Source organism: Peromyscus californicus, unplaced genomic scaffold (genome assembly GCF_007827085.1).
Source record: "Peromyscus californicus insignis strain IS unplaced genomic scaffold, ASM782708v3 Scaffold_13__1_contigs__length_99412109, whole genome shotgun sequence".
Classification (NCBI taxonomy): domain Eukaryota; kingdom Metazoa; phylum Chordata; class Mammalia; order Rodentia; family Cricetidae; genus Peromyscus; species Peromyscus californicus.
Window position 1 is genome coordinate 98554652 of NW_026294424.1, and position 27124 is coordinate 98581775.

The following is a 27124-nucleotide window of genomic DNA, read 5'->3' on the forward strand; positions in this document are numbered from 1 at the left end:
GAAATGTAAAAGGGGATTACATATTTTTACATGCACATTATTGTTAATTGGATTGGTCTATTTATGACAACACACGTATCAGAGAGAGAGAGAGAGAGAGAGAGAGAGAGAGAGAGAGAGAGAGAGAGATTTGACATATTTCGGGTCTCCGTTTCTAGGCATTCACAAGGCAAGGTTGCTGGCTTCTACTTGTTCAGACTGCTGTTGTGATTCCTGCAATCAAAATGCTCATCAGTATGGGGTTGGAGAGATGGCTCAGTACAATTCCTGGTGGTGTGGAGCTGGTGCCTCTTTTGTGGAGTAACAGAGGAAATGACAATGATTACTTATGAGCCATGATTTGCCCACGGAAGGAGACTGAGATAAGAACTGGGACAGGATGACTCAGCAGGTAATGGTGACAAGCCTGAATACCCGAGTTCAATTCCCGGGATCCACATGGTGGAGAGAAGAGACTCGTGGAAATTGTCTTCTGATCTCCATTTGAGTGTGTGCCATGGCCTGTAAACATGCACACAGAAAAAATAAACAATTGTAATAAGAAATTGAGGAGCTGAGATAATGAGGAGGCTAAGAGCGCTGGATGCTATTCAAAAGGACCCAGGTGCATTCCCAGAACCCACATGAAGGCTAACAGCCATCTGTAATTCCAATTCCAGGGTTGCTGATGCTCTCTTCTGGCTTCTGTGGGCACTGAATTCATGTGGTATGCACACATACATGCTGGCAAAACAGCCATATACATGAAAATAATTTTTTTTCTTAGAGCCGAGGACCGAACCCAGGGCCTTGTGCTTCCTAGGCAAATGCTCTACGACTGAGCTAAATCCCCAACCCTGAAAATGAATTTTTAAAAAATGTTTAAAAAAAGAAACTGAAAGTAGTGGGACAAGATGGTTCTTTGGTGCTTGTGGGGGCCCACAGAGGCTCCCTAATAAGGCCTTACTCAAGGTCAGAGAATCTGAGCTTGCTTTACCCAGCAGGGCTGCATAATAGGATGATTTGGCCACAGGCGTGGTTACCAGGTGTTTCGAAGGGTCTACACTTGGCTGTAAATTGTGTTTGATTTTGAAGGGGGAGGTCTTTTGACGCTCCCCTTGGTAGTGTATAAAAACCCTATTAGAATAAATCTCGAGGAGGCTGGGTATTGATCCAGGGCCCTCCTGAAGCTACCCTGTGTCTCTGTCTTTCTTGACATCTCTGCCTATATTTCTAATACTTCCTCACTCCTCTCTGCTCCCCCCAAGAACCCTTTGACAGGTTGGAGCTGGACTCTGACAGGTGCTGTTTAAGATTAAGGAGCTCACCCCATTCAATAAACTAATGAAAACTTATTGTGAATGACAAGGCTTGCCAACCAGGCGGTTACAGATTTCAATCTGATGGACAGTCAGTAGATGGAACAGACAGACATGCAGAGTTGGCAATGGAGAATGAAGACACACTGATGTGTTCTGGCAGCAGACGGGAGATGTCAGTGAAAAGACCCTTCACTTGCTGCTACTTCAGAGTTCTGTGCCTACAGATCACAAATTCATCCTCAGTTGTAAAACTGCGATTTGGAGCAGGATGTGATGCCAGAATTAGCGAAGCTGAGGCAGGAGGATAGCAATAAATTTGAGGTCACTGTCATCTACATAACCATCTCTCAAAAAAAAAAACAGAAATAAAAGTTCTTAAGCAGTTGTGGTGGATAGTTTTATGTCAACATGACATAAGCTAAAGTCATCTGAGAAGAGAGAACCTTAATCAAGAAAATGCCTCTATAATATCAGGTTGTAGGCAAGCCTATAAAGGCATTTTCTTAATTAGTAATTGATAGAGGAAGGTCCAGCCCGTTGTGTATGGTGCCATCCCCGGGTTGGTATTCCTGGGTTCCAGGCTGAGCTGGGCAATAGTGATGTATGTATTTAATCCTAGCATGCAGGAAGGCAGAAGCAGGTGGATCTCTGTGAGTTCAAGACCAGCCTGGTCTACAGAGTGAGTTCCAGGACAACCAGGCCAACACAAAGAAACCCTGTCTCAAAAAAACAAAAACAAAAACAAACAACAACAACAAAAAAGGAAGCAGGCTGAGCAAGTCATGGGGAGCAAGCCAGTAAGCGGCACCCTCCATGGCCTCTGCATCAGCTCCTGCTTCCTGCTTCCTGTTTCCTCCTCTGCTTTAGTTCTTGTCCCGACTTCCTCCAATGATGAATACCAATATGGACTTGTAAGCCAAATAAACCTTTTCCTCCCCAGTTTCTTTTAGTATTGGTGTTTTATCACAGCAATAGTGAACCTAACTAAGACACCAATCAACCAAAATCACACAAACAAAAAACCTAAAACCCACTACCAAAGAAAAGAACACGGATGGGCATGGTGGTATTGCAAGTTTGAGCTTTGCCTGGCCTATATAACAAGGTCCAGGCTAGTTAGGACCTAATACTGAGACCCTTATCTTAAACAAATAAACAAACAAATACCAAATCTCCAAAACAAAACTGCAATGAAACTCTCACAGTTTTGTTCCCCTGCATTTGATCACTACTTGTGGTACTCTGAATGAGTAATGGCCCTATAAGTTCATATATTTGAATGCTTGGTTCTCATTTGATGGAACTGTTTGGGAAAAATGAGGAGGTATGGCTTTTTTGGGGGGAGGTGTATCACTGGAGGTGGGCTTTAAGGTTTCAAAAGCCCTTGCTATTCATAGTTAGCTTTCTCTCTGCCTTCTGCCTGTTGACTGGGATGTAAATTCTCAGCTACTATTCCAGCACCGTGACTGCCTGCCTGTTGCCATGCTCCCTACCAGGATGGTTATGGATTCACCCTCTGAAGCTATAAGCACCCATTAAATGTTTTCTTCTATAAGTTACCTTTGGTCATGGTGTCTTATCACAGCCCACAGGCCCTGGGCTGGAGAGTTCATTGTAGGGAGTCAGTATGCCAGCCACACCCTGTATAAGGTAGGGACTGGGGAATGCTGGGAGAGCCTGCAGGCCAGGTCCAGCTTTGATGTGTTAAACCTCAGCAGGTTGTCCCAGGCTTGAAACAGTGGTAACCATTGCACAATTTTAGTCTGCTTACTGTCATCATTTAGGGAGCTAAAGTGACAACATTCTTTTTTTTTTTTTTCCCAGACAGGGTTTCTCTTTGTAGCCTTGGCTGTTCTGGAAGTGACAACATTCTATGGCAACACAAATTTCCATGATTTCCACAGCAAAGATCGGAAGATGTGTTTAAGATTCTAGGTCGTTATAGATATTACCTCTCCTTCCATTTTCTATGTCAAAGTTACAGGGCCAACTACAGGGGTGCAGGAGCAGAGTTTCACTGTGTGTCTAGAAGAAAGAAGAAACAATGCTTGAGAAACATGTAACAACATAAAGAGTACAGTTTATTCTGACTAGAGTTACTTTGTTTTATCCTTTGAGGGATTTGACACCTATTTCTAAGTCTGACTCTACTATGTCTTGCGTAATTAGTACAGATTTTGAAGCCCATGTTTATAGGTTTTAATACCTTTTATCATGACTCCTTTAGTTCTTTGAGTACCAGTTTTCTTAAGTTAAATGTTGGTTCTAACTTTATACTCAGGTGTGTACATAGGAAAAAACCCTTTCTAAGAAATGGAAACGTGGGGGGCTGGAGAGATGGCTCAGTGGTTAAGAGCACTGGCTGATCTTCCAGAGGATCTGGGTTCAATTACCAGAACCTACATGGCAATTTCACAACTGTCTGTAACTCCAGTTCCAGGCGATCTGGCACCATCACACAAACACCCATGCAGGTAATACACCAATGCACATAAACATAAATAAATCTTTTTTAAAAAGTAGAGGTGTCATAGAGCTCTTTAATTTACAAGGTATTAGAACACTTTTCATGACCAAAGGTACCCAAAGTTAGATCAGTAAGTAAAAAGCAGATTGTGTTTCTATATAATAATTCTTAAATTATGGCACCCCACCCCGATCTACATTTTGTCTTCCAGAGTTTTTTTTTTTTTAATTATTACTGTATGGGCCAGACATGGTGGCACATGCCTTTAGTCCCAGCACTTGGGAGGCAGAGGCAGGCAGATCTTTGTGTGTTTGAGGCCAGCCTGGTCTACAAAGGGAGTTCCAGATCAGTTAGGGTTGTTACACAGAGAAACCCTGTATCAAAAAACAAAAACAAAACAAAACAAAATTATTACTGTGTGGGGTGGGGGGAGTGGGAAAGAGAGAGACAGAGACAGAAATATATCTATATAAAGAGAAACAGAGAGACAGAGAGACAGAGACGGAGAGTAGGTGTATACATGCTCTTGTAGAGGTCAGAATACAATTTTGGGAGTTAGTTCTCTCCTTTCACCATGATATCCAGGGATCAAACTCAGGTCATTAGGTGCAACAAGCATTTTTGGCCACTGACCCACCTTGCTGGGCTTTTATTTATTGTTATTATTATTATTATTATTATTATTATTATTATTATTATTACTGAGACAGGGTCTTATGAAGCCCACTGTGGCTTTGAATTCACTCTGTCACAGAAGATAATTGCAAACTTCTTATTGCTTGCCTCCACTTTCTCAGTGCTGAGATTCTGGGTGAGTACCACCGTGCCTGGTATATACGGTACTGAGGTTGGAACCTAGACATGCTACACAAGCATCCAGCTGAACTTCATCCCAGCCACCTAGATTTCAATTGCCTAAAGTCAACTGTGACCTGAAAATATTAAATGAAAAAAATTCCAGAAATAAAAATAACTTTTGTTTTATTTTTTAATTTTTTTTTCAAGACAGGGTTTCTTTGTATAGCTTTGTCTGTCCTAGTACTTGCTCTATAGACCAGGCTGGCCTCAAACTCAGAGATCTGCCTGCCTCTGCCTCCTGAGTTCTGGGATTAAAGGTGTGTGCCACTACCACCTGGCTTATTTTTAAGATATTTATGGGGACACGTATCTGTGTTGGGGCATGTGCAGTGGAGAGTGTGGTTCTGGAGGTGGCCAGAGATGTCAGATTCCCTTGGAGTTGGAGTTACAGGTATTGTGAACCAACAGGATCCTCTGCAGTAGTAGTATGCGTCCTTAGTTGCTGAGCCATCTCTCCAGCATCCATGGTAAGTTTTAAATTGTATACTATTCTGAGTAGCTTCACCAAGTCTCACAGTGTCCCACTTTGCTCTGCCTGGGATGGGAATCATGCCTTTATACTGCATGCATGTCCATGCTGTTTACACTATCCGCTACACTCTACAGAGTCTCTCAGTCATCCAGCTGTCCTGTATTGTGGTGTTAGTGTTCAAGTAACTTTTATTTTACTTAGTAATGGCGCCAAAGTGCAAGTTTAATAAGGAAAGACAAAAAGGCTGAGATTGCTCAAGTCTCTAAGAAATTTTAGGGGAAGGGAGAGGAAAGATGGAGAGACTACCTTCGCTTTTATTTATTCTTTTGTTTTTATACTTTTATTTGTATGTATTTATGTATGTATGTTACATCTGGTGGCCAGAGAGGACGTTGGAATTCATGGAGGTTGAATTACAGGCAGTTGTGAATGGCCTTGATGTGGGTGCTGGGCATTGAAATTAGGTCCTCTGGAAGAGGAGCAAGTGAGTGCTTTTAACCACTGAGCCATCTCTCCAGACCTGAAAAATATTTTCTTTCTTTTTTATTTATTTATTTATTATGTACACAGAAGAGGGAGCCAGATCTCATTACAGATGGTTGTGAGCCACCATGTGGTTGCTGGGAATTGAACTCAGGACCTCTGGAAGAGCAGTCGGTGCTCTTAACCTCTGAGTCATCTCTCCAGCCTCTGAAAAATATTTTCTAAAAGCGAATTCAAATAGTAAAGCTGATCAACTCAAGATGCTGTGTTGGTTAGAATTCTCTGGAGGAACAGAACTGGCATGTGTATGATTTATTAGAATGGCTTATGGCCTGTGGTCTGACCACTTCAACAATGCCTGTCCCTGGATGGAAAAGCCAAGAATCTGGTCGCTGTTCTCAGCTCTTCTTCAGTCTACTTTTATTTATTTTTTACCCAGGGTTTCACTCTGGCCCAGGCTAACCTTAAGTTCACGATGTATCCCAGTCTGACAAAGAACTCACACTAGTCCTCTAATTTCAGCCAAGTGCAGGGATTATGGGTAAGAGCCACCACATCTAGCTGATTTTTTTTATTACAACATATTATAGTTTTATAATTATTGCCAATCTTTTCCTGAATTTAATATATAAATTACACTTTTTCATTAGTGTGTTTGTGTAAGAAAAAGTACACGAGAGTTCATTGCTATATGAAGTTTATATGAAATTCAGGCATGCAATGGGGTCTACCCTCTGAGGATAAAAGGGACCATAGTGTTAAAGTTTTTGAGATTGAAATGGCTGCTCAGAGGCACTGAATTACAGGAAACGATGAAGACGAGGCTTGATGACTACTTAACAGGAATCTTGAGAACAATTAGACCAAGTTCTATCCAAGACTGATGATCTACAAATGAGACGTGGTTGCAAAGCAAATACATTTCTTTATGTATAATTATCTTTAACCAATTTTGAACTGCATCTACTTTGTTTCACTCAAAACCTTCAATCAATACAGGAAATACATTAGATAAATTTATAAGGAACTGTGTTATAATGAGCCAAGTGTGGTAGTACATGTCTGAAATACCAGTACTTGAGAGGTGAAGGCATGAGGATTGAGGAATTCAAGATCAACCTGGGATACATGAGAACCCTGTCTCCAAACATCAACAACAACCAAACTATGAAATAATGGAATTGTAGTAGTGAGACTGGAAAGTTACATACAGAGAGGCTGCAATAAGAAGAAAAAACAGGCCAGGTGGTGGTGGCATACGCATTTAACCCCAGCACTCCAGAGGCAGAGGCAGAAGCAGAAGGACCTCTGCGAGTTTAAGGCCATCTTGGTCTACAGAGCGAGTTCCAGGACAGGCTCCAAAGCTACACAGAGAAACCCTGCCTCAGAAAAAACAGAAGAGTGGAAAGGAATGGTCAACACATTTAAAAATATTTAAGCTAGGTGTGATGGTTCACACTTAAAATAACAGTAATCAAGAGGCAGAAGCAGGAGGATCAGGAGCTCAGGGCCAGCATTAGTTACATAGCTAATATGAGACCAGCTTGGGCTACATAAGACCCTGTGTTGAGAGAAAAAGAGAGTGACAGAGACACAGAGAGACAAAGAGAGAGACACACGCACAGGGACAGAGACACACACACAGAGGCAGAGAAAGACTGAAATGTACTGAATAAAATAGAAAGCTAGGCATGGTGGCGCATACCTTCAATCCCAGCACTGAGGCAGAGGCAGGCAGATCTCTGTGAATTTGAGGTCATCCTGGTCTACAAAGTGAGAGACAGCCAGAGCTACATAATAGAGATTCTGTCTTGAAAAAAAAAAGAAAAAATATTTATAGTGTAATATGAATATGCTTATTTGCCAGATTTTTCAGAATATAAGTAAAGGGGACTTTTTTTTTTTTTTTCCGTTTGGTTTTTCAAGACAGTTTCTCTGTGTAGCTCTGACTGTCTTGGAACTAAGTCTGTAGACCAGGTTAGTCTCAAACTCAGAGAGATCCTGAGTGCCTCCCAAGTGCTGGGATTAAAGGCATGTGCCACCATTGCCCTTCAAGGGAACTCTTGAAATATGTATGAGTGAAAGGAATGTAGGTTACAAGAGGTATTTGCGGGGATATTGAGTTCCCCAAAATATTGTGCACCCTAATAAACTTATCTGGGGTCAGAGAACAGAACAGCCACTAGATACAGAGGCCAGAAAATGGTGGCACACACACCTTTAATCCTAGCATTTCGAAGGCAGAGATCCATCTGGATTTCTGAGTTCAAAGCCACACTGGAAACAGTCAGGCATGGTGACTCGCTCCTTTAATACCAGGAAGTGATGGCAAGATGCAGAAAGTTATATAAGGCGTGAAAACCAGGAACTAGACCTGCTTATGCTTTTCGGCTTTTAGCAGCAGTTCAGCTGAGACCCATTTGGATAAGGACTCAGAGGCTGAGTCTGAGGAAACAGGATCAGCTGAGGAATTGGCGAGGTGAGGTGGCTGTGGCTTGTTCTGCTTCTCTGATCTTCCAGCATTCACCCCAATACCCAGCTCCAGGTTTGTTTTTATTAATAAGACCTTTTAAGATTCGTGCTACAGGTACTTTTTCAGAGAGAGAAAAATACAGTATTGACTGTCTCTGTGACATAATCTGCGATAAAAATGACTCTGAAAATATAAAGGTATTACAGGTGTTTCTACAGGTGTCGGGTTACATCTATATATAAGTCAAAGAGATAAGCGTGTCCTCCGTTTATCAGTTGGAACTCTGGTCCACAGATAACAATATTATGAAAGTTCTGTGTTCCTACAATCAACTGCTTTGCAGGAGAGTATGCTCAGGTTTTGTTACAATTAGGAAAGGTCATGAAGCAGGAAAACAGAAAAAAGAAGTCCCTTTCGTTGTCAGAGGAAAAAAAGAGTGAGAATCTCCTATACAGATTCCAAATAAACTTGGATTTGGAGAGTAATCATTGAACGAAATTTGACATCCAAGGTTTTCTCCCCACTTATGTGAATTCTAATAGCAGGCCTCCCGGGTGAAGGTAAGAGAAAAGTACTTTTTCATTTAATATCTCCACAGAAAGGAAATCAGCCTAGCGAGATGTACTGAGCAATATCCCATTTCTGAGGACGTAAAAAAATATGCACAGGATAGGTTGGACACGATCTCTCCTTTAAAGAAGATCGCACAGCGACCATCAGCGTCCACAAGCGCTGCGCTCACTATTGTGTCTGCACTGGCAGCAGCAGAACTTAGTCCCACCGCGACATTAAAGAGTCCCTCTTTGTTCAGCGCTGGTCCGGGACGTAGGGCGCGGTGTTCTTCCGCGCTCGCTGCGCAGTCCCCGCCCCTCTGCGGCCCTGGAGAGCTGCCATTCGGCCTTGGAGTAGCTCCGCGCTCCCAGAATGCACCGGTAGTCCGCGGGAAACCAAAATGGCGAAGGGCTGTAACGAAGTGGTCTGTGTTTGAGGCCGGTGTGAGAACGCACACTCTCCTCCCCAACCCTCGTCCCCAAGGAGTGCGGGGTGTGTGTGTGCGTGTGCGCAGGGTTCCCGCTGGGGCGGGTGCCCAGGGAGTGCCCGGACTCGCGGGGAAGCGCCCTCGGGGACGTGATTGCTTCTATTTTCCTGTATGAAGCGGTTGGCACCACTTAAGTGACCGAATGAGGTGAGAGACCTTGGCCTGGGAACCGACTCTTTGAGAGGAGGTAGAGATGGGGGAGAGACGAAAGAAAGGAAGCAAAAGAAAGGGGAAAGATGGAGGATCCGGCTTTGGGTAAGGGACTCCTGTGTGGGGGTGTTTTTGCATTGATGCATGTGTTGAAAGAATGGATGGAAAGGAGTACTCAGTGGAATGTTGATAAAAATAGGGACAGGAGGAACGGGCAGGGCGTTCGGGGAGTCGGTTGATGGAACTAGAGACGTTGAGACAGGGAAGCTGTGTTTGGAGGGCAGGAAGGAACCCGGGGGCGGGAGACGGTTGGAGGGGCAGGATGAACCTGGTGATGAGGGGGTGGGGAACTGAGGGGTGGAACCGTCAAAATGTGGGGAGTCCAGTAGAGGGGCTGCCTGGCATTTTAGGGGGCGCTAAGGGAAGTAGCAATATGGAACCCGACAGTGCTAGAATTGTGTTGAATTGAGGTATATAGTTCTCTAATGGACGGGCCTGATACAGTGTAAGGATGAGGGAAATAGTCTGGAAAGCAAACCTTGGAAGCTTAAAGGGAAGAAGTGGGAGGTGCATTGATATAGGGGAAGAGATTTTCTTATTAGGAGGCATTTCTTCTGTTCAATTGAATTTTCCTGCCCAGATATTTTTATTCATCGTCACAACCTAGGTAATTACTAAACCAGGCTGTCTTAACATATTTCCATAGTGCCAGCCAGAACTCTTTAACTGTGACTTACAATCTGATATCCTTGGTTGTTAGAATTTTTCTTTGGAAGAAATTAGAAGAACTGACGGATTTATTGAGTGATTCACTTGTTTGTGAACAATAGCAAAAGGTATATGGGATGCTATTGTATTTTTTAAGTAAAACATTTAACTTTGGTTGAAGATATTACCATGTAGTAATTCGAAAACCTAGACAACAAGCCTGTGAATAACCTAGAAAAGTACCTAATGAGATCAAAGCAGAACTAGGAACTATGTAAATAGTGGTTGATTTGACTCCATTTGCTCTAGCAGTAACTTTCTCCTTCAAATAGATTCCATGTTACCTTCTCTGCAGACTGTTTTCATTTTTCTCTTGGGAATTTCCTTTTTGGGAAGTAAACTTAAAAGTAATTGTGGGTAAAATAAGGTAAAGTTACATTATTTTTTTATGTGTGAGGGTGTTGGATTCCCTGGAACAGGAGTTACAGACAGTTGTGAGATGCCATGTGGGTGCTGGGAATTGAACCTGAGTCCTCTGGAAGAGCCGACAGTGCTCCTAACCGCTGAGCCATCTCTCCAGCCCTGTAATCTTAAATTCTTTTTTTTTCTTCTTCCTTTTTTAATCTTACATTCTTAAGTGATCTTTTAGTATGCTGGATAATGCTTTAAATGGAGCCTTTTTTTTTTCTTTAGTTTTGAAGCAGGGTCTTATTATTATGCAGCTCTGGCTTTGGCTGTCCTGAACCACTGAGTGTTGAGATCAAAGGTGTGAGCTACCATACAGTGATATTCTTGATCTTGAGTTAACGCCAGCAACTATCATTGAGTGTCCAACTTAAAGTACTTTACTTACATGTATATTATGGAGAATTATTTTCCTTATTTGTTCAAAAAGTGTATATTGGGGACTTTCTTGGTTTAATGTAGTCTTAAGTGTAAAGACATGTTCAGTGTCCATGTAGAGTATGAAATTTGATTTTGAGCAGTGAGGAATGATAGGGCGCGCGCGCACGCGCACACACACACACACACACACACACACACACACACACACACACACAGTACAGCACCTCCAAGCTATACAATTGCCAAAACTAATGAACCTTGACCTTAGTCATGATGAAATTACACATAGATTCATAATGGAGCATGGTATCAAGATAGCTGAGGGCAAAACTATCAAGTGTCAGAAAAACAAACAACAAGACAGCCGAGACAAAAACATGCTGGTCAAATGAAATATAACAAGTGTGATTGCATCCTAAATTTTGGGGGGAAAAGTATAGAGGACATTTAAAAATATTTTTATATGTGCTTGGGTGCAGTGTGTATGTGTGTGTGTGTGGGGGGGGAGGATATATGTGCCAGTGTGCATAGAGGCCAGAGCCATGACATCCCCTTGAACTGGAGTCATAGGTGGTTGTGAGCTGCCTGACGTGGGTGCTGAGAACCAAACTCAGTTCTTCTCTAAGAGCAGTATGTGCTCTTAATAGCTGAGCCATCTCTCCAGCCCCCATAAAGGATATTTTTCACCTGTTATAGTGGTCTAAAATTTAATCTGGTAATGAATGCATTTCTCTCTCTCTCTCTCTCTCTCTCTCTCTCTCTCTCTCTCTCTCTCTCTCTCTCTCTCTCCTTTTTCTTTTCTTTTTTATTTTATGTGCATTGGTGTTTTTGCCATGGTGTCAGGTCCCTTGGAACTGGAATTGCAGACAGTTGTGAGCTGCCTTGTGGGTTCTCTGGAAGAGCAGTCAGTGCTTTTAACTGCTAAACTGTCTCTCCACCCCACCCCCACCCAGTCTGTCTGTCCTTCTGTCTGTCTCTCTTTCTTAGACAGGATTTCTCCATGTAGCCTTGGCTGTCCTGGATCTCACTCTGTAGACCAGGCTGACCTCAAACTGTTTCTGCCTCCCGTGTGTGCTGGGATTAAAGGCGTGTGCCACCACTTCCCTGCCTTTTTTCTTTTATGTTGTGGTTGTTTTGCCTGCATGTCTGTATGTGCATCACATGGGTGCAGTGCCCACAGAAGCCAGAAGAGGGTGACATATCCCTTTGGAACTGGAGTTACAGATGGTTATAGTTGCCATGTTGATTCTGAGTATCAAAGGTGCTGGGAATGGCACCTAGGTCCTCTGGAAGAACAGCCACTGCTCTTAACTACTGAGCCATCTCTCCAGCCCATGAATATATTTCTTCACAGTTAGCAGGTAGGGGCAAGAGGATCAGAAAGTCAAGGCTATTCTCAGCCAGATAGGAGTTCAAAGCTAGCCTGGGACACATGAGACCAAAAAAAAAAAAAAAAAAGAAAAAAGTGAACTTGATTTACCAAGGTCTAAATAATTTGATTAAAAGTAGGCCTTATACTTAGACATATAGTGCTGGTTGATCTTCATTGTCAGTTTGATACAATTCAGAATCACCATGGAAATACACCTCTGGATGTGCCTATGATTGTTTTCAGAAAGGTTTAACTGAGGAGGGAAGACCTACCCTGACTATGTGAGGCACCACACCCATGGGCTGGGGTCCTGGGTAGACTCAATGGAGGAAGCAAGCTGAGCATGAACATTGATCTTCCTGACTGCAGATACAGTGTGATAGCTGCCTCCAGCTCCTTCTGCCATGCCTCCCCCTTCCATGATGGACTGTACTCTGAAACTGTGAGCCAAAATATATACTTTCTTATATTGCTTTTGTCATTTTTTTTTTTTTTACTCAGCAATGAGAAAAATACTGAATGCATATATTCTTAATAAAATATCAAGCCATGAAGGATAAGGGAAGAAGGACTGGCACTCAATAGAGTCAAATTTTTTTGCATCATAATACTGGGTATAGTAGATGAGCAGCACCAAACTTCTTGGGGAAATTATTTACAACATAAATTCTGTGTGTAGGAATTTAATGAGTTGTTATTTGTTGCCCAGCCTGACCTGGCACTCCTGTTTTGAGTTGTCTTCCTGCCTTTCCTAGCTAGGACTGCCACCCTACCAGTGAGTTGTGATGAGGACTGAGGTATTTTTAGGTATAGAAGAAGACCTTAGAAGTTTTATGCACATACATTTTATTGTATATCACTTCTGTGGCCAAAGAATATGTGATCTGGAAACTGTCATGATGTGAACTTCTAAGATGACAAGAATAAAGCCTAGCCATCCCAGATTAGTTCAGGAATACTATCTAGAAGCAAGGGTTACTCGTGGAAAGGGAAAATTTGAAATTGTCTTTGGCAATTTAAAATGAGATGGTAATAGGATATATTAAGAATTCTGGACAAAGAGTTTGTTTTGTCCTATTCTGGTTTGTTTTTATTTTATCTTACTTTATTTTTCCTTAGATGTGATGCCTGTATTCTAAAGAGAGTGAGAAAGGGTGTGGATTTCTGTGGATGGGGGAGTGGGGAGGATCTGGGACCAGTTGTGGTGATATATTGTGTATGCTAATAAAATTTGCCAGAAGATCAGAGAACAGAACAAGCCACTATATTAAACATAGAAGCCATGCAGTGGTGGCACACTAGCACTCGGGGAGGCAGAGATCCGTCTGAATCTCTGTGAGTTCAAAGCCACCTTGGAATGAGATTGACTCAGTCTAGGAGAGAAATAGCCAGGCAGTGGAGGCACACACCTTTAATCCCAGTACTTGGGAATCACATGCCATTAATCTCAGCGCTAGGAAGGAAGTGATGCCTGGGTGGAGAGAGGTGTATAAGGTGTGAAGAGACAGGAACTGAAGCTTTTTCAGGCTGAGGAGTTCTGGAGGTGAGACGTAGCAGTGGTATATTCCTTTGTCTCTCTGATTTTAGGTAAATTTTATTAGGGCACACAGTATATTACCACAACCAGTTGGGGAAGGGAAACCATAATCAGATACTCAATATACTTTGCAGATGTTGTTTTTAAGACGGTCTCATGTAGCCCAGGCTGGCCATGAACTCCTGATTCTTCTGCCTTTACTTCTTGAGTGCTGGGATTGCTGGTTGTGTGCCAGTTAATACTACTTAATTTTCAGTGACTAATATTTATGGAGTTAAAATATATTTTCTTTATTTATTTAGATTATAATATAATTACATCGTCCCCCCTTTCCTCCCTCCAAACCCTCCATATACCTCTCCCTGCTCTCTTTCAAATTTGTGACTTATTTTTTTCAATAATTGTCATATTGGTGAGACTTTATGGGTGTGTCTTCTGACATTCTTTGCAGACACAATCTCACAGCAAACCCCCTGTTCCTCTGGCTCTTACAATCTTTCTGTCCTCATTTTCCTCGATGTTCCCTGAGCCTTAGTCACAGGGGTTGTGTTGTAGATGTGTCTGTTGGTACTGGACTCCACATCAGTTGTAAAGGGAAGTTTCCTGGATGAGGGATGAGGACTACACTTAACTGTGGGCATAAGAAAAAATATTTAGAATATAGTTAGGGATTATGCTGGTTTAGACTTTACTAGCCCTGGGTAGTTGGCTAGATTTCCAGTACTAGGCAAGAGTTCCCTCTCTGTTATGTGGGTTCTAAGTACAATTAAGAGAGTTGTTGGTTACTGCCTAGTTATGCATGCCACTACCACACCCTAAAACTCACTGTGCCATGCTGGCCATTGTTGTTTCATAGACGTCATAGCTTCATAGGACTGCTGCTTCCTTCCTTTGGCAGCTTGCATGGCACCTTCTGGTACCTAACAGGCCTGGGGAGACTTTCAGGTTATTTCTAGCTCTGGTGTCTCTGGGCCTAGCGTCTGAAGTTCATGGTATCTTCAGCAGTAGGGACTTACTTTCTACCACTTGGGTGTGGGTAACCAAGGGCATTTTAGCAGTAGCCTGTAATGTTTTAGGGTTCTCTTGGACAGTCCTGATCAACAACTCCATTGGGTTTCTCTTGTGGTATTGGGGATTTTGTTAGATGTTTTTGGCTCTTGGAGGGAGTATTGTCAGCCCAGATGAAAATTTTTTCATTTAAACTATATGTTTATATGAAGACTTACGTATATTTTTGGAATTTAAAACTATTTATTATGTGTGTGGTTGCTACTGTTATGCCCAGGTCGTGGGGACCCCCAAAAGACCACTAGGGAAACCGAATCCCATATGTAAAAACAAAGAGCCTTTATTATCTTCAAGCTCTGGGGTTTGGTCTCGCTGTCTGTCTGAAGCAGTGGTGAGAGCAGAGGGCCCTGAGCTCAGGCGGGGCAGAGTTTTTATCATAGAAGTGGATGGGGTGAAGGGATTTCCAGGGTTCAGGACCTTGTTTTGGTTGACATTTGTCTAGGGGTATCTATAAAACAAAAATAGATGTGTGTTAGACTCAGGGACATCTGGCCACATTATCTAATGTTTGAAATGTTTGGGATGTCAGGTACTTCCCCTTAGATGTAGACCCTCCCTGGGTGAGGTCAGCTTATGGATTTTCCTGGGTCTGGGTGTTGCCTCAGTAAGTTTGTGTCACAGAAGCTGTGTCTGGGCCTCAAAGCCTGTCATGGCAGCTGTGTGGTCCAGCTGTTTTGGAACCCTTCTACAGCTCCAGCACACATGTGGAAAGCAGAGGACAACTTTCAGTCTGGGGATAGAACTTAGGTCAGCAGGCTTGGTGGCAAACCTCTTTACCTGGCTCTTAAACCTTTTCACTGGCTCTTAAAATTTCATTTGTTTAGATGGACTTATTTTTGTGTGTCTGAGTGTTATGCCTGCATGTATGTACTTGCTTGGTATACCCATGGAGGTCAGAACAAGATACTGGGTCCCCTGGATCTGGAGTTAGAGACAGTTGTTAGCTACCACGTGGTGATGGGAAACAGCACTGCAAGAGCAGTAAGTACTCTGAGCTGCTAAGTCGTTTCTAGTTCTGTGAGATGGGGTTTCTCTGTAGCTTTGGAGCTTTTCCTAGAACTCACAGAGATCCACCTGTCTCTGCCTCCCTAGTGCTGAGTGAGATTAAAGGCTCTGCCACCACTGCCCTGTCTCCTCTATGGGGTTTTAGTGGAAATTCTGACTTAAAAGAAAAAATACCGCCTGCTTTTGAAAACAAGACTGGGATAGGGAGAGGAACAATTGCTTTTCAGTTTATTCCTTTCTTCCTAAAAATATTTGTGGGGCTGGAGAGATTGCTCAGCAGTTAAGATCCCTGGCTGCTTTTCCAGAAGAGGACCCTGGTTCTATTCCCAGTTCCCACATGGTAGTTCACAACCATCTGTAATTCCAGTTCCAGGGAAATCTAACACCTTATTCTGGTCTTCCTGGACACTGCATTCAAGTCATACACAGATATAAATGCAGGCAAAACACTGAAACACATAAAACAAAATTTAAAAAAGACTTACTTTTGATGCAGTGCCCAAAGAGGAGCTCCCCTGGAGCTGGAGTTACAGGTTGTTATGAGTCTCCTAACGTAGGTTCTGGGAACTGAACTCTGGTTCTCTGAAAAAGCAATGTGTATGTTTTCATTCTTTTCCTTCCTTCCTCTCCTCCCCTCCGCTCCCCCTTCCCCCAGAGAGGGTTTCTCTGTGTGGCTTTGGAGCCTGACCTGGAACTGTAGATCAGGCTGGCTTCAAACTCACAGAGCTCCTCCTGCCTCTGCCTCCCTAGTGCTGGGATTAAAGACGTGCCCAAGACGTATCCCACCACGGCCTGGCCAGTGCATGTTCTTAACTGATAAACCATATCTCTAGCCCTCTTTTTTTGTTTTTTTTCTTTTCAAGGCTGACCTTGAACTCACAGAGATCCTCCTGTGTCTTCTGGAGTGCTGGGATTAAACACATGAGCCATTTTGCCTGGCAATTTCTTGCTATTTAAAAAAAATTTTTTTGAGTCAGTTTCTCTGTGTAGCCTTGGATATCCTGGAATTAGCTTTGTAGACCAGGATGGCCTCCAACTCAGAGATGCTCTTGAGTGCTGGGATTAAAGTTGTGTGCCATCACTGCCCAGCTAATTTAAAATTTTTTATGTATGATAATGTTAATTTTTTTAAAACTAAGAAATAAAGCAGATGTCGAGTGGTGGTGTCTCATGCCTTTAATCCCAGCACTTGGGAGGCATAGGCAGCCAAATCTCTGTGAGTTTGAGGCCAGCCTGATCTACAGAGTGAGTTCCATCCAGGTCAGGCTTCAAAGTTATACAGAGGCTAGCCTGCAGCCTGGTCTACAGAGTGAGTTCCAGCGCTACACAGAGAAACTGTCTTGAAACAAACAAACAAACAAAAGAAATAAAGCAGAGCTAGCTTTAAAAAAAAATTTTTTTTTTTAAAATATGTTTTGCCTGTGTATCTTTGTATCACACATGTGCCTGATGCCCATGAAGGGTTGATGCCGATCTTCTGAGGCTAGGGTTATAAACAGTTATGACCTGTTGTGTGGTAATTGGGAATCTGGAAGAGCAGCCAGTGCTCTTAACTACTGAGCTTTCTCTCCAGTCTTAGAGCTAGTCTCAAATCTGCTTGCCTTATGCTTTCTGATCTTGGTAGAACTTTCGTTTCTTTGATGTTAGGTGTTCATCTATTCCTCAGTTAAACAGAAAGCATCCAGGCTCAGATTTTATTTTACTTTATCTGCTTCAAAAGGTAAGAGAATTACTTCCTCATAGGTTTGGTGCAGGATCAACCTTAAGTAGATTGCTGCTTCCTTTGCATCTGGGTCCTGTTTTGGCTCTATTGAGCTTTGTGAATTTGATCATATCTGAGTGAAAGAGTCCACCAAAAGTGTCTTCCTCATTTGTTACGTTATATCCTTCACATCACAGGGAGTGGAAGAAATTCTGGGAAAGAATGTAGCAACCATAGCAGTTTTGTGCCCTTTAGAAGGGACTTAAGCCCTGTGTGGTGGCAAACTCCTGTAATCCCAACACTGAGCAAGCAGAGGCCAGTTTGAGCTACAGTGTGACATCCTGTTTCAAAACTTTAAAACTAGCTGGCTGCGGTGGCACACACCTTTAATCCCAGCACTCGGGAGGCAGAGCCAGGCAGATCTCTGTGAGTTCGAGGCCATCCTGGTCTACAAAGGAGTTTCAGAAAAGGCTCCAAAGCTACACAGAGAAACCCTGTCTCAAAAAAACAAACAAAAAAAAAGAAAAGAAAAAAGAAAAATCAAAACCTTAAAACTGAAAACCAAATCAAACCAAAAACCCCAAGATGAGACTTCTTGTTCCTGGGTTTGGGGTAAGGATAGACTAGGTGGGTTTTGATTTGTTTGCTTTGTTGTTTTGTCCCGTAGTTCTGTTCCCCCTACTATTGCAAGATCATTTTGCTTTATAGGTTGATGAATCAAGGAGAAGTGCTTTATTGCAAGGTGGCAGTGTGAAGTAGGATTAGATTTTCCTTCCTTTTTTCCCTTAGCTGCCGAGTGGTTCACCATGGACTAGAGTAGTGGCAAGGGTACTGGAAACGTGATTGTGGTGGAGTGGAGGTGTCATGGCTGATTGCTGTTCCCAGAGAAGAGGAGGGAAATTGGAGCAGCACAATAGAGGGATGAAAATTCCTACTAGGGAGGTGAGTCCTATGTTGGGGTGGTAGCGTTCAGCCCTTAGATTCAGCTAGATTTTAATCTAGCCTAAATTAAACAGCCAGTTTTTGCTAGTAGTTTACTGACTGCTTACTGTTTATCTGTGCGTTGTGCTAAGTACTCAGGAGGATATGGTAAGTAAGCTTGGACAGTTTTTCTACCCTTTAGAACATAGGCTGTATACAGGGTGGAGAGTAAAGACCCATTTTCTTTTTTATTGAAGAAAAAAATAATTGAAATGACAGATTCTTTGTTCTTTTTTTGAGAAATTATACTAGGTCCTTAAGTTGTATTTTTCACTTTCTGTTAATTCTTTGAGAACTTGATAAAATGTATTTTGTTTTCATTTTTTCTAGATAGGGTTTCTCTGTAACCCTGGCTATCTTGGAACTTGCTTTGTACTGAGTTTGAGGCTGACCTTGAACTCAGAGATCCACCTTAGTGTTAGGACTAAAGGCTGCACCACTTGTCCAGCTGATAAAATATATTTGATCATCTTCATCCTCAACTTTCAGACTTCCTCACCCCTAACGACTCTCCTCCTACCCCCACTGTTAAACTATCCCACTGAGTCCAGATGGTGCTGCCTCTGGGTGTGAGGGCCATATACTAAAACTTGATATTATAGCCTCAGAAAGTATTTTAAATGCACGCCCCCCCCCCCCCCCCCCCCCCCACACACACACACACAGGGTTTCTATAGCTCTGGCTGCCCTGGAACTCAATATGTAGACCAAACTGCCTTAAACTCACAGAAATCTGCCTGCCTCCTGAGTGCTGGGATTAAAGGTGTGCACCACCACCACCTCCCAGTTACATTTTAAAATATATATTGTTGGTGTGTGTGCATATACCTGTGTACCATAGCATTCATGTGGAGATCAGAGAACAACTTGCTGCAATTAATTTTTTCCAATCTGTGGGTTCTGGGGATCAAACTCAGGCTGTCAAACTCAGCAGCAGGTACCCTTACTTTCTGAGCCATCTCACTGGTCCAAAGATTATTTAGATTATCTATCTAGGCTCTAACAATTAATTCAGATGATTTCCTAGTTAACTAGGGGGACAAAATGGGAAGATAGGATGGGGAAAATTATTTCTTTTTCTTTAATCTACATTATTTAAATTATTCAGCCAATTACCAAGTTGTTGAGTAAGGGCCTTATTTAATGTATGTGTAGTAAACTAAAAAGGGAAGACTTTTTTTTAGCCCTTTGTTAACCATTTTCTCTATTGAGTGGCATTCTGTATCAAATTAGGTATCCCAGGGGCTGGAGAGGTGGCTCAGTGGTTAAAAGTGCATACTGTGTTTGTAGAGTTTGGTTCCCAACACCCATGTTGGGTGGCTTAATACTGCCTGTAACTCCAGTTACAGGAGTATCTTATACCGCTGACTTCGAAGGGCACCTGCACTTTATGTGCACACATACCTATACAGATAGACACACATACATGTAATTAAAAAGAAAGACAACAATTTAAAAAACTTGAAAAACAATTCTATTACATTTATCTATTCATTCATTTATTCATTTTTTTTTGAGACAGGGTTTCTCTTGTAGCCTTGACTGTCCTGGAACTTGCTCTGTACCCAAGGCTGGCCTTGAATTCACAGAGATCCTTTTGCCTCTGCCTCCCAGGTGGCTGGATTTAAAGGTGTGCACCACCACTCTGGCTCTGCACATAAATCTTTATTGTTGACCATGTTTTGGCAACCTTACTGGGTTATTTCTTTTTTTTTATCTTTATTTTTATTATTTGTTAATTATTTGTGTGTATGTAATATATGTACATATATATGTGGGCATGTGTATATATACCATGTGCATGTGGAGGTCAGAGGAAATTGGTAGGAGTTCTTTCCTTCCACCATATGGATCCTGAGGATTGAGCACAGGTCATGGCTTGGCAGTAGGCATCCATTCCTGCTGAGCCATCTTGCTGTGTCCTCATTTTTAGTATTTATTGAGTATGGAGGTGCATAGCATCTTGCATGTGGAGGTCAGAGGACAACTTGTCAGATTATGGGAGTCAGTTCTTTTCTTTTACCATGTGGGTTTGGGGGTGGGGCGCACTTCCCAGATGAGCCATCTTTTGTCGTTCTATCCCTCGCCCCACTTTCTGAGACAGGGTCTCACTAGCTGACCTGTTCACACTATGTAGACTGGGCCTTGAACTCAGAAAGATCTGCCTGCCTTTGATTCTTAAGTGTTGGGCTTCTTAATAGCTTTTTAGAGATTTTGCTGTGGACAGGAAGGAAAAAGTAAGGTGAAAGGGTAAGTGTAACCTATTCCTAGATTGGGTTCTTGTTACCAAACACAGCACATCAGCAATTTCAGGAGCAGGGAAGAAACACTAGGAAATGAAAAATTACAAAGTTTGATGTTTAATCAAAAAATGTGTGCTGCATAAGAGAAGTAATACAGTGGAGAGTAAGGTGCATCGCCACCACAAAGGGAGAGGGTATGTTGAAATCGTAGCAAAGCATATGAAGGTGTCTGGGAATGTTTGCCACTTTGATTGTATAGTTTCCATTCCAGAATTAGGGGGCATTCTGCTGACTTATTTTTCATACTTAATTATGCTATTCATGTTTGGGTTAGTTAGATAAGGGATGTTTGCTTATTTATATAGGGTTAGACATAGCCCAAGCTGATCTTGCACTTCTCAAGCTTCCTGTGTAGTTGAGGATGACCTTGAACTTCTGATCTTCCTGCTTGCCCAGTACTGGGATTTTAGGTGTACCACTACACCTGCACCTGGTTTTCTTTTGTTTATTTTTGTCTTACAGTGTTGGGGACATGCTAGGCCAGCACTCTACCAACTGAGCTACATCTCCAGCTCTCTTTTGTTGGTTTGAAGATTATCATTCCATTTTTCAGTGACTGTTTGCAGTTACTACACTTGTAGGTTTTGAGTTTGTTGAATACATAGATTTAACATTTTTCAGCAATTTAGAGGGAAGGTATCAGTTGTTAATTCTTTTTGGACAACTTTAAAATGTATTTCTTCATACTAAAACTCTATAACCCTAAACATTTAATCCTTCCTTCTACCTCCAGCTACCTCCATTCTGCTTCTTTCTTGTCAATGAATTTGACTGTTTTGTGTATCTCATATAACCAGAATTAAACAGTACTTGTCTATTTTATCTGGATTGTTTTACTTAGTGTAATGTCTTCAAGATCCTATGCTGTAGCATGGGCATGATTCCCAGAATTTGTGTTATTTTTAGGCATTGAAAACAGGTTTCCTTTGTTCTTAGCTACTGAGATTTTTTTCTCACTTTTCCTTTTCCTTTTTTTTTTCAGAACTTTATTCTCTCTTATTGTCTTTATAGTTTTACATGTCCTTGTATGTTAGCCAGTGAAATATCTAAATCAGAACAACGAAACCAAACACTGCTTTGTCCTTTAAGAAAATTGATGTTGGGGCTGGAGACATGACTCAGCAGTTAAAAGAGCACTGACTGCTCTTCCAGAGGACTCCTGTTGGAGTCCTATTACCTACAAAGTGGCTCACAACCATCTTGACATTCCAGTCCTAGGAGCTCCAACATCCTCTCCTGGTCTCCTCTGTCACCAGCCACTCACATGGTGCACAGACATAAATTCAGACAAAATACCCACACATAAAAAATATATACAAAATTTTTGAAAAATTGATGCTGTGCTAGGCTGTTCACAGAATTACTAAAATGTAAGTTAAAATGATTTTATAGTATCATTTGGAACCATTCCTTAAAAAGTAAGATCTTATACTTTTCACTTGAGTATGATTTTGTGAAATCTAAAGTTTTCTATTTTAATTACATTCATTTTGTGTATGTGTGTACCATTACATGCATGTGTAAGTCAGGACATATTGCAGGAGTCTATTCATTTCCTTCCACGTGATTCCTAGGGATCAAATTCAGGTGGTCAGGCTTGGTGGCTAGTGCCTTATCTGCTGAGCTTGTCACTGGTTCAGTTGTCAATTTTTTTTTTTAAGATTGATTTATTATGTATACAGTGTTCTGCCTGCACATTTGTCTATAGGCCAGAAGAGGGCACCGAATCTCATAGATGGTTGTGAGCCACCATGTGGTTGTTGGGAATTGATCTCAGGACCTCTGGAAGAGCAGCCAATGAATGCTCTTAACTTCTGAGCCGTCTCTCTAACCCACCTCAGTTGTCAATTTTTAAAAAGAACTCTTTTGGGGCTGGAGAGATGGCTCAGAGGTTAAGAGCACTGGCTGCTCTTCCAGAGGTCCTGAGTTCAATTCCCAGCAACCACATGGTGGCTCACAACCATCGGTAATGAGATCTGGTGCCCTCTTCTGGCCTGCAGGAATACATGCAGGCAGAATACTGTATACATAATAAATAAATAAAACTTTAAAAAAAAAAAAAAAGAACTCTTTTGGTTTTTTGAGACAAGGTTGCTCTGTAGACCAGGCTGGCTTTGAACTCACAGAGATCTGCCTGTCTCTGCCTCCTAAGTGCTGGTATTAAAGGTGTGTGCCACCACTGCCTGATTAAAAAAGAAAAACAAAAACCAAAAAAAAAACCAAAACAACTTTTAAGTGTGCATATTTAGATTGATATATTCTCCCCTCTTCCAACAAGAAAATTTCTGTAGTGAGTCTCCGTACTACTGCCTTCCCCGTGAATGTGAACATGATCATCTACTCCAGAACTCATATATCTTACTTACATGTGGCCTAGCTAAGAAGTTGAAGCTTAAATCTTTAAAATTTTATTTAAAGGCAGGGTTCCAACTGTGTAGCTCAAGTGGGCCTGGAACGCCTCAGTAGCCTATGCTGGCCTGGCCTTTTCCCCGTGCTCAGCCTCCCAAATGCTGACATTACTGGCTTTTGCCACCATACCAGTTGTTTTCAGCTGTTGTCCTAATGTGTTTGGTGAAATGACTGTTGAATCCTTCACTTAGGGTAGGCAACAAGAAAATATTATGAATTATTTCTTTTTTGTTTTAAATCTATTTCGAAAGCATTTGTCATTTATTTGTTGTTTTTCTCACAAATTAAGGTTTTGTACCAAAAGTATTGCTTAACATATGAAATATATCATTGGTGTAAAACTCGTGTAAGTCTTACATTTGGTCTTTTTATTTCCTGAATAGAGACTCTACAGGAGCAGGTAACTCACTGGTCCACAAGCGGTCTCCTTTACGTCGAAACCAAAAGACGCCAGCATCCTTGAACAAGCTGTCTTTACAGGATGGACATAAAGCCAAAAAGCCAGCATGTAAATTTGAAGAGGGTCAGGATGTCCTAGCTAGATGGTCAGATGGCTTGTTTTATCTTGGAACTATCAAAAAGGTAAGTTACCTTAATAGTCTTTGTAATAAACTTTGTAATAATTTAAAATTTAATCTTGTGCTTATAGTTTTAAGAGATTACTGAATTCTCTCTCTGTTGCAGATAAACATATTGAAACAGAGCTGCTTCATCATATTTGAGGACAGTTCCAAATCCTGGGTTCTCTGGAAGGACATCCAAACAGGCAGGTGCTACTGTTTCTCTTGAACACAATATAGACTGAATTGAGCTTTTTTCAACATGGCATTTTCTGGTGCTAAATAAATTGAATATACTGTCTTTCTATGACTCAGTAGCATGTATGAGGAGAGGTTTAAAAATGTATTCAATATATAGAAATATTCCCTTTTCCTTGTTTTATAAACAGAGCTCTCTATAGTTTAATTGAATCTTTTTTGGGGGATGAGGGGGATGGACAGTTCGAGACAGGGTTTCTTTGTGTAGCTTTGGAACCTGTCCTGAAACTCTTCTCTGTAGAACAGACTGGTCTTGAACTCAAAGCGATCTGTCTGCCTCTGCCTCCTGAGTGCTGGGATTAAAGGTGTGCGCCAGTACTGCCTGGCTTAGAAAGGTTTTAATACCTAGTTTTAATTTTTTTCTGTGAAATAATATATTCTTGCATTGCTGTTGACAATGTAAATTTCTGTTTGGGCTATTTTTTCAACAGTTGCATTGAATGAATAAAAATAAACTGTATATTCAGTAAACTTCTCTCTAGAAGTTTATTAATAAAATATAATTGAAAAATACTGAAAAAGAAGCTAGGTAGAGTGGCTGGAAAGATGGCTCGGGGTTAACAGCACTGACTACCCTTCCAGAGGACCCAGGTTCAATTCCCAGCATCTACATGGCAACTCAAAACCGTCTGTAACTCCAAGATCCAGCACTTTATGCAGACATACATACAAGAAAACGCCAATAAAATAATAAATGAAAAATATTTTTTTTTTTAAAAGAAGCTAGGTAGAAATGTTTAGTATAGGGCGGTGGTGGCGCTCGCCTTTAACCCCAGCACTCAGGAGTCAGAGGCAGGCGGATCTCTGTGAGTTCGAGGCCAGCCTGGACTACAGAGTGAGTTCCAGGAAAGGCGCAAAGCTACACAGAGAAACCCTGTCTCAAAAAACCAAAAATAATAATAATAAAAATAAAAAATAAATAAAAATAAGTAACATTTTGCCGGGTAGTGGTGGTGCACACCTTTAATCCCAGCATTCGGGAGGCAGAGGCAGGTGGATCTCTGTGAGTTCAAGGCCAGCCTGGTCTACAGAGCGAGATCTAGGAAAGGCGCAAAGCTATACAGAGAAACCCTGTCTCAAAAAACCAAAAAAAAAAGTTTACTACAGCTTTATTCTTATATTTTTTTAATTAAAAAATTGAATTTAGAAATAGAAAATAAAAATAAAGTGTGGGGCTGGAGAAATGGCTCAGAGGTTAAGAGCATTGGCTGTTCTTCCAGAGGTCCTGAGTTCAATTCCCAGCAACCACATGGTGGCTCACAACCATCTGTAATGGGATCTGGTGCCCTCTTCTGGCATGAATGCATACATGCAGGCAGAACACTGTATACATAATAAAAATAAAATAAAGTGTACAACATGTGTGTGAGTGTAGATGACTGAAGAGGCCTGATGTGTCAGATATGCTAGAGATGGAACTACAGGGGTTATGAGCCCATAGGTGTGGAGAAATGGTCTCTGGTCTCCTAGAAGAGCAACACCTGCTTTTAGCTACTGAGCCATCTCTCTAACCCTATTGTAGCTGTTTTATTTTTTTTTATTTTGGTTTTTTGAGACAGGGTTTCTCTGTGTAGCTCTGGACTAGGCTGGTTTGGAACTCAGAGATTCACCTGTCCCTGCCTTCCAAGTGGGATTAAGGGTGTGTTCCACCTAGCACCTTTTTTTTTTTTTTTTTTTTTTGGGAGACCGAGTCTCTCTGTGTACCTTTGGCTGGCGTGAAACTTGCTATGTTGAACAGGTAGGTTTCGAACTCAACAAAAAGTTGAATTGGCTCTGCTGGGATTAAAGCTATTTGCCACCATGCCCACTTTTATAGCTTTATTTGAAGCAAATATTTTTTTTTTTTTTTTTTTTTTTTTGGTTTTTCGAGACAGGGTTTCTCTGTGTAGCTTTGCGCCTTTCCTGGAACTCACTTGGTAGTCCAGGCTGGCCTCGAACTCACAGAGATCCGCCTGGCTCTGCCTCCCGAGTGCTGGGATTAAAGGCGTGCGCCACCACCGCCCAGCTGAGACATTTATTTCTAAGACTGGAGTACTGGGCCTCAGCAAGGTAGAAGGCACCTAAGATTCTTTACTGGTAAGAAGTAAGCCTAGCTAGGCATGTAGTCACTACTGTAATCCTAGCATTTGGGAGACAGAGGCGGAAAGATCAGAAGTACATGGTCATTCTCAGCCACATTATGAGTTTCAGGCCAACCTAGGATACATGAGACCCTGTATCAGAAAAAAAGAAAAAAGAAAAAAGAAAAGAAAATGCACACACATCACACACACACACACACACACACACACACACACACACACACACACACACACAAATAAGTAACTAAAAGTCTTTAGAAGAAAGAAAATGACAACTAAAATGGATAGGGCTCTGGTGAAAAAAAAAAAAAAGGGTGGTGGTGGAATGTGATTTGTACACGCCTCTAGGACTTCCCAGAGCTAGATTAGGAAACTCCCAGCCAAGGCTAATAACAGAGGCTTCCAGTCTGAAGGAAACAAGACCAGCTGAGGAACTGGCGAGGTAAGGTAGCTGTGGCTTGTTCTGCTTCTCTGATCTTCCAGCATTCACCCCAATAACTAGCTTCAGGTTTGATTTTATTAATAAGAACTTTTAAGATTCCTGCTACACTATCCCCTACCTGAGCTGGGTTACAAGTATTTGTAGGAATGCCTATGATTGCTGGGATCTGAACTCATACTTGTGGTTGAAGAGCAAGTGTTCTTAACCACTGAACTATCTCTTCTGCCCAGCATTTTGGTATTACTAAGCTGAAAAAGCTAAGACTTTGTAGATGGCTTAATTTGTAGTAAGGAAGACCATGTGCAATGGTCCAGGAATCTTGTAAATTTGATATTAAAAAAGGTATACTTGGATTTCACAGGTTTCTTAGGTTCATTTCTTGAGGTGAATACATACAGTTTATTGGATTAATAACTCCTTTTTTGCAGAATTGCCGTCTTCTTCACCAGTCCACATGGATATAGTGGGGGTCATCTTAGGCACCTACTCCTGGCTGGAGCTATACAGCCCTTTCTTGTGAAACAGCACATTTAGCATGAGGAGGCTAAGCTCAGATTGACTACTCTCTAACTAGGGTTTAAGCCTAAAAATTATGGAACAAGTCCCACT

At 41.7% G+C, this 27124-nt stretch overlaps 1 protein-coding gene and 1 long non-coding RNA gene across 6 annotated transcripts in view; both read left to right on the top strand.

The window, feature by feature from the left end:
* LOC128108724 (uncharacterized) overlaps positions 1-3879 on the top strand; it is a 75088-nt gene extending 71209 nt beyond the window's left edge. Inside the window, exons 3-4 of one of the 3 annotated variants that reach the window (XR_008217600.1) lie at positions 159-391; positions 3126-3879. This is a non-coding gene — a long non-coding RNA (uncharacterized LOC128108724). The remainder of the gene's footprint in view (positions 1-158; positions 392-3125) is intronic. The other 2 variants (XR_008217598.1, XR_008217599.1) reach the window with 2 other exon arrangements.
* A 5067-nt stretch (positions 3880-8946) lies between these two features.
* The window catches only part of Mtf2 (metal response element binding transcription factor 2), a 44396-nt gene continuing 26218 nt past the window's right edge, over positions 8947-27124 (top strand). The window contains exons 1-4 of one of the 3 annotated variants that reach the window (XM_052735708.1): positions 8947-9240; positions 12413-12611; positions 23558-23756; positions 23859-23940. In XM_052735708.1, coding sequence (XP_052591668.1) covers positions 12574-12611; positions 23558-23756; positions 23859-23940 — 319 coding nt within the window. In that variant the 5' untranslated portion in view covers positions 8947-9240; positions 12413-12573. Of the gene's footprint in view, positions 9241-9326; positions 9349-12412; positions 12612-23557; positions 23757-23858; positions 23941-27124 lie in introns of those variants that run through there. The other 2 variants (XM_052735709.1, XM_052735707.1) reach the window with 2 other exon arrangements.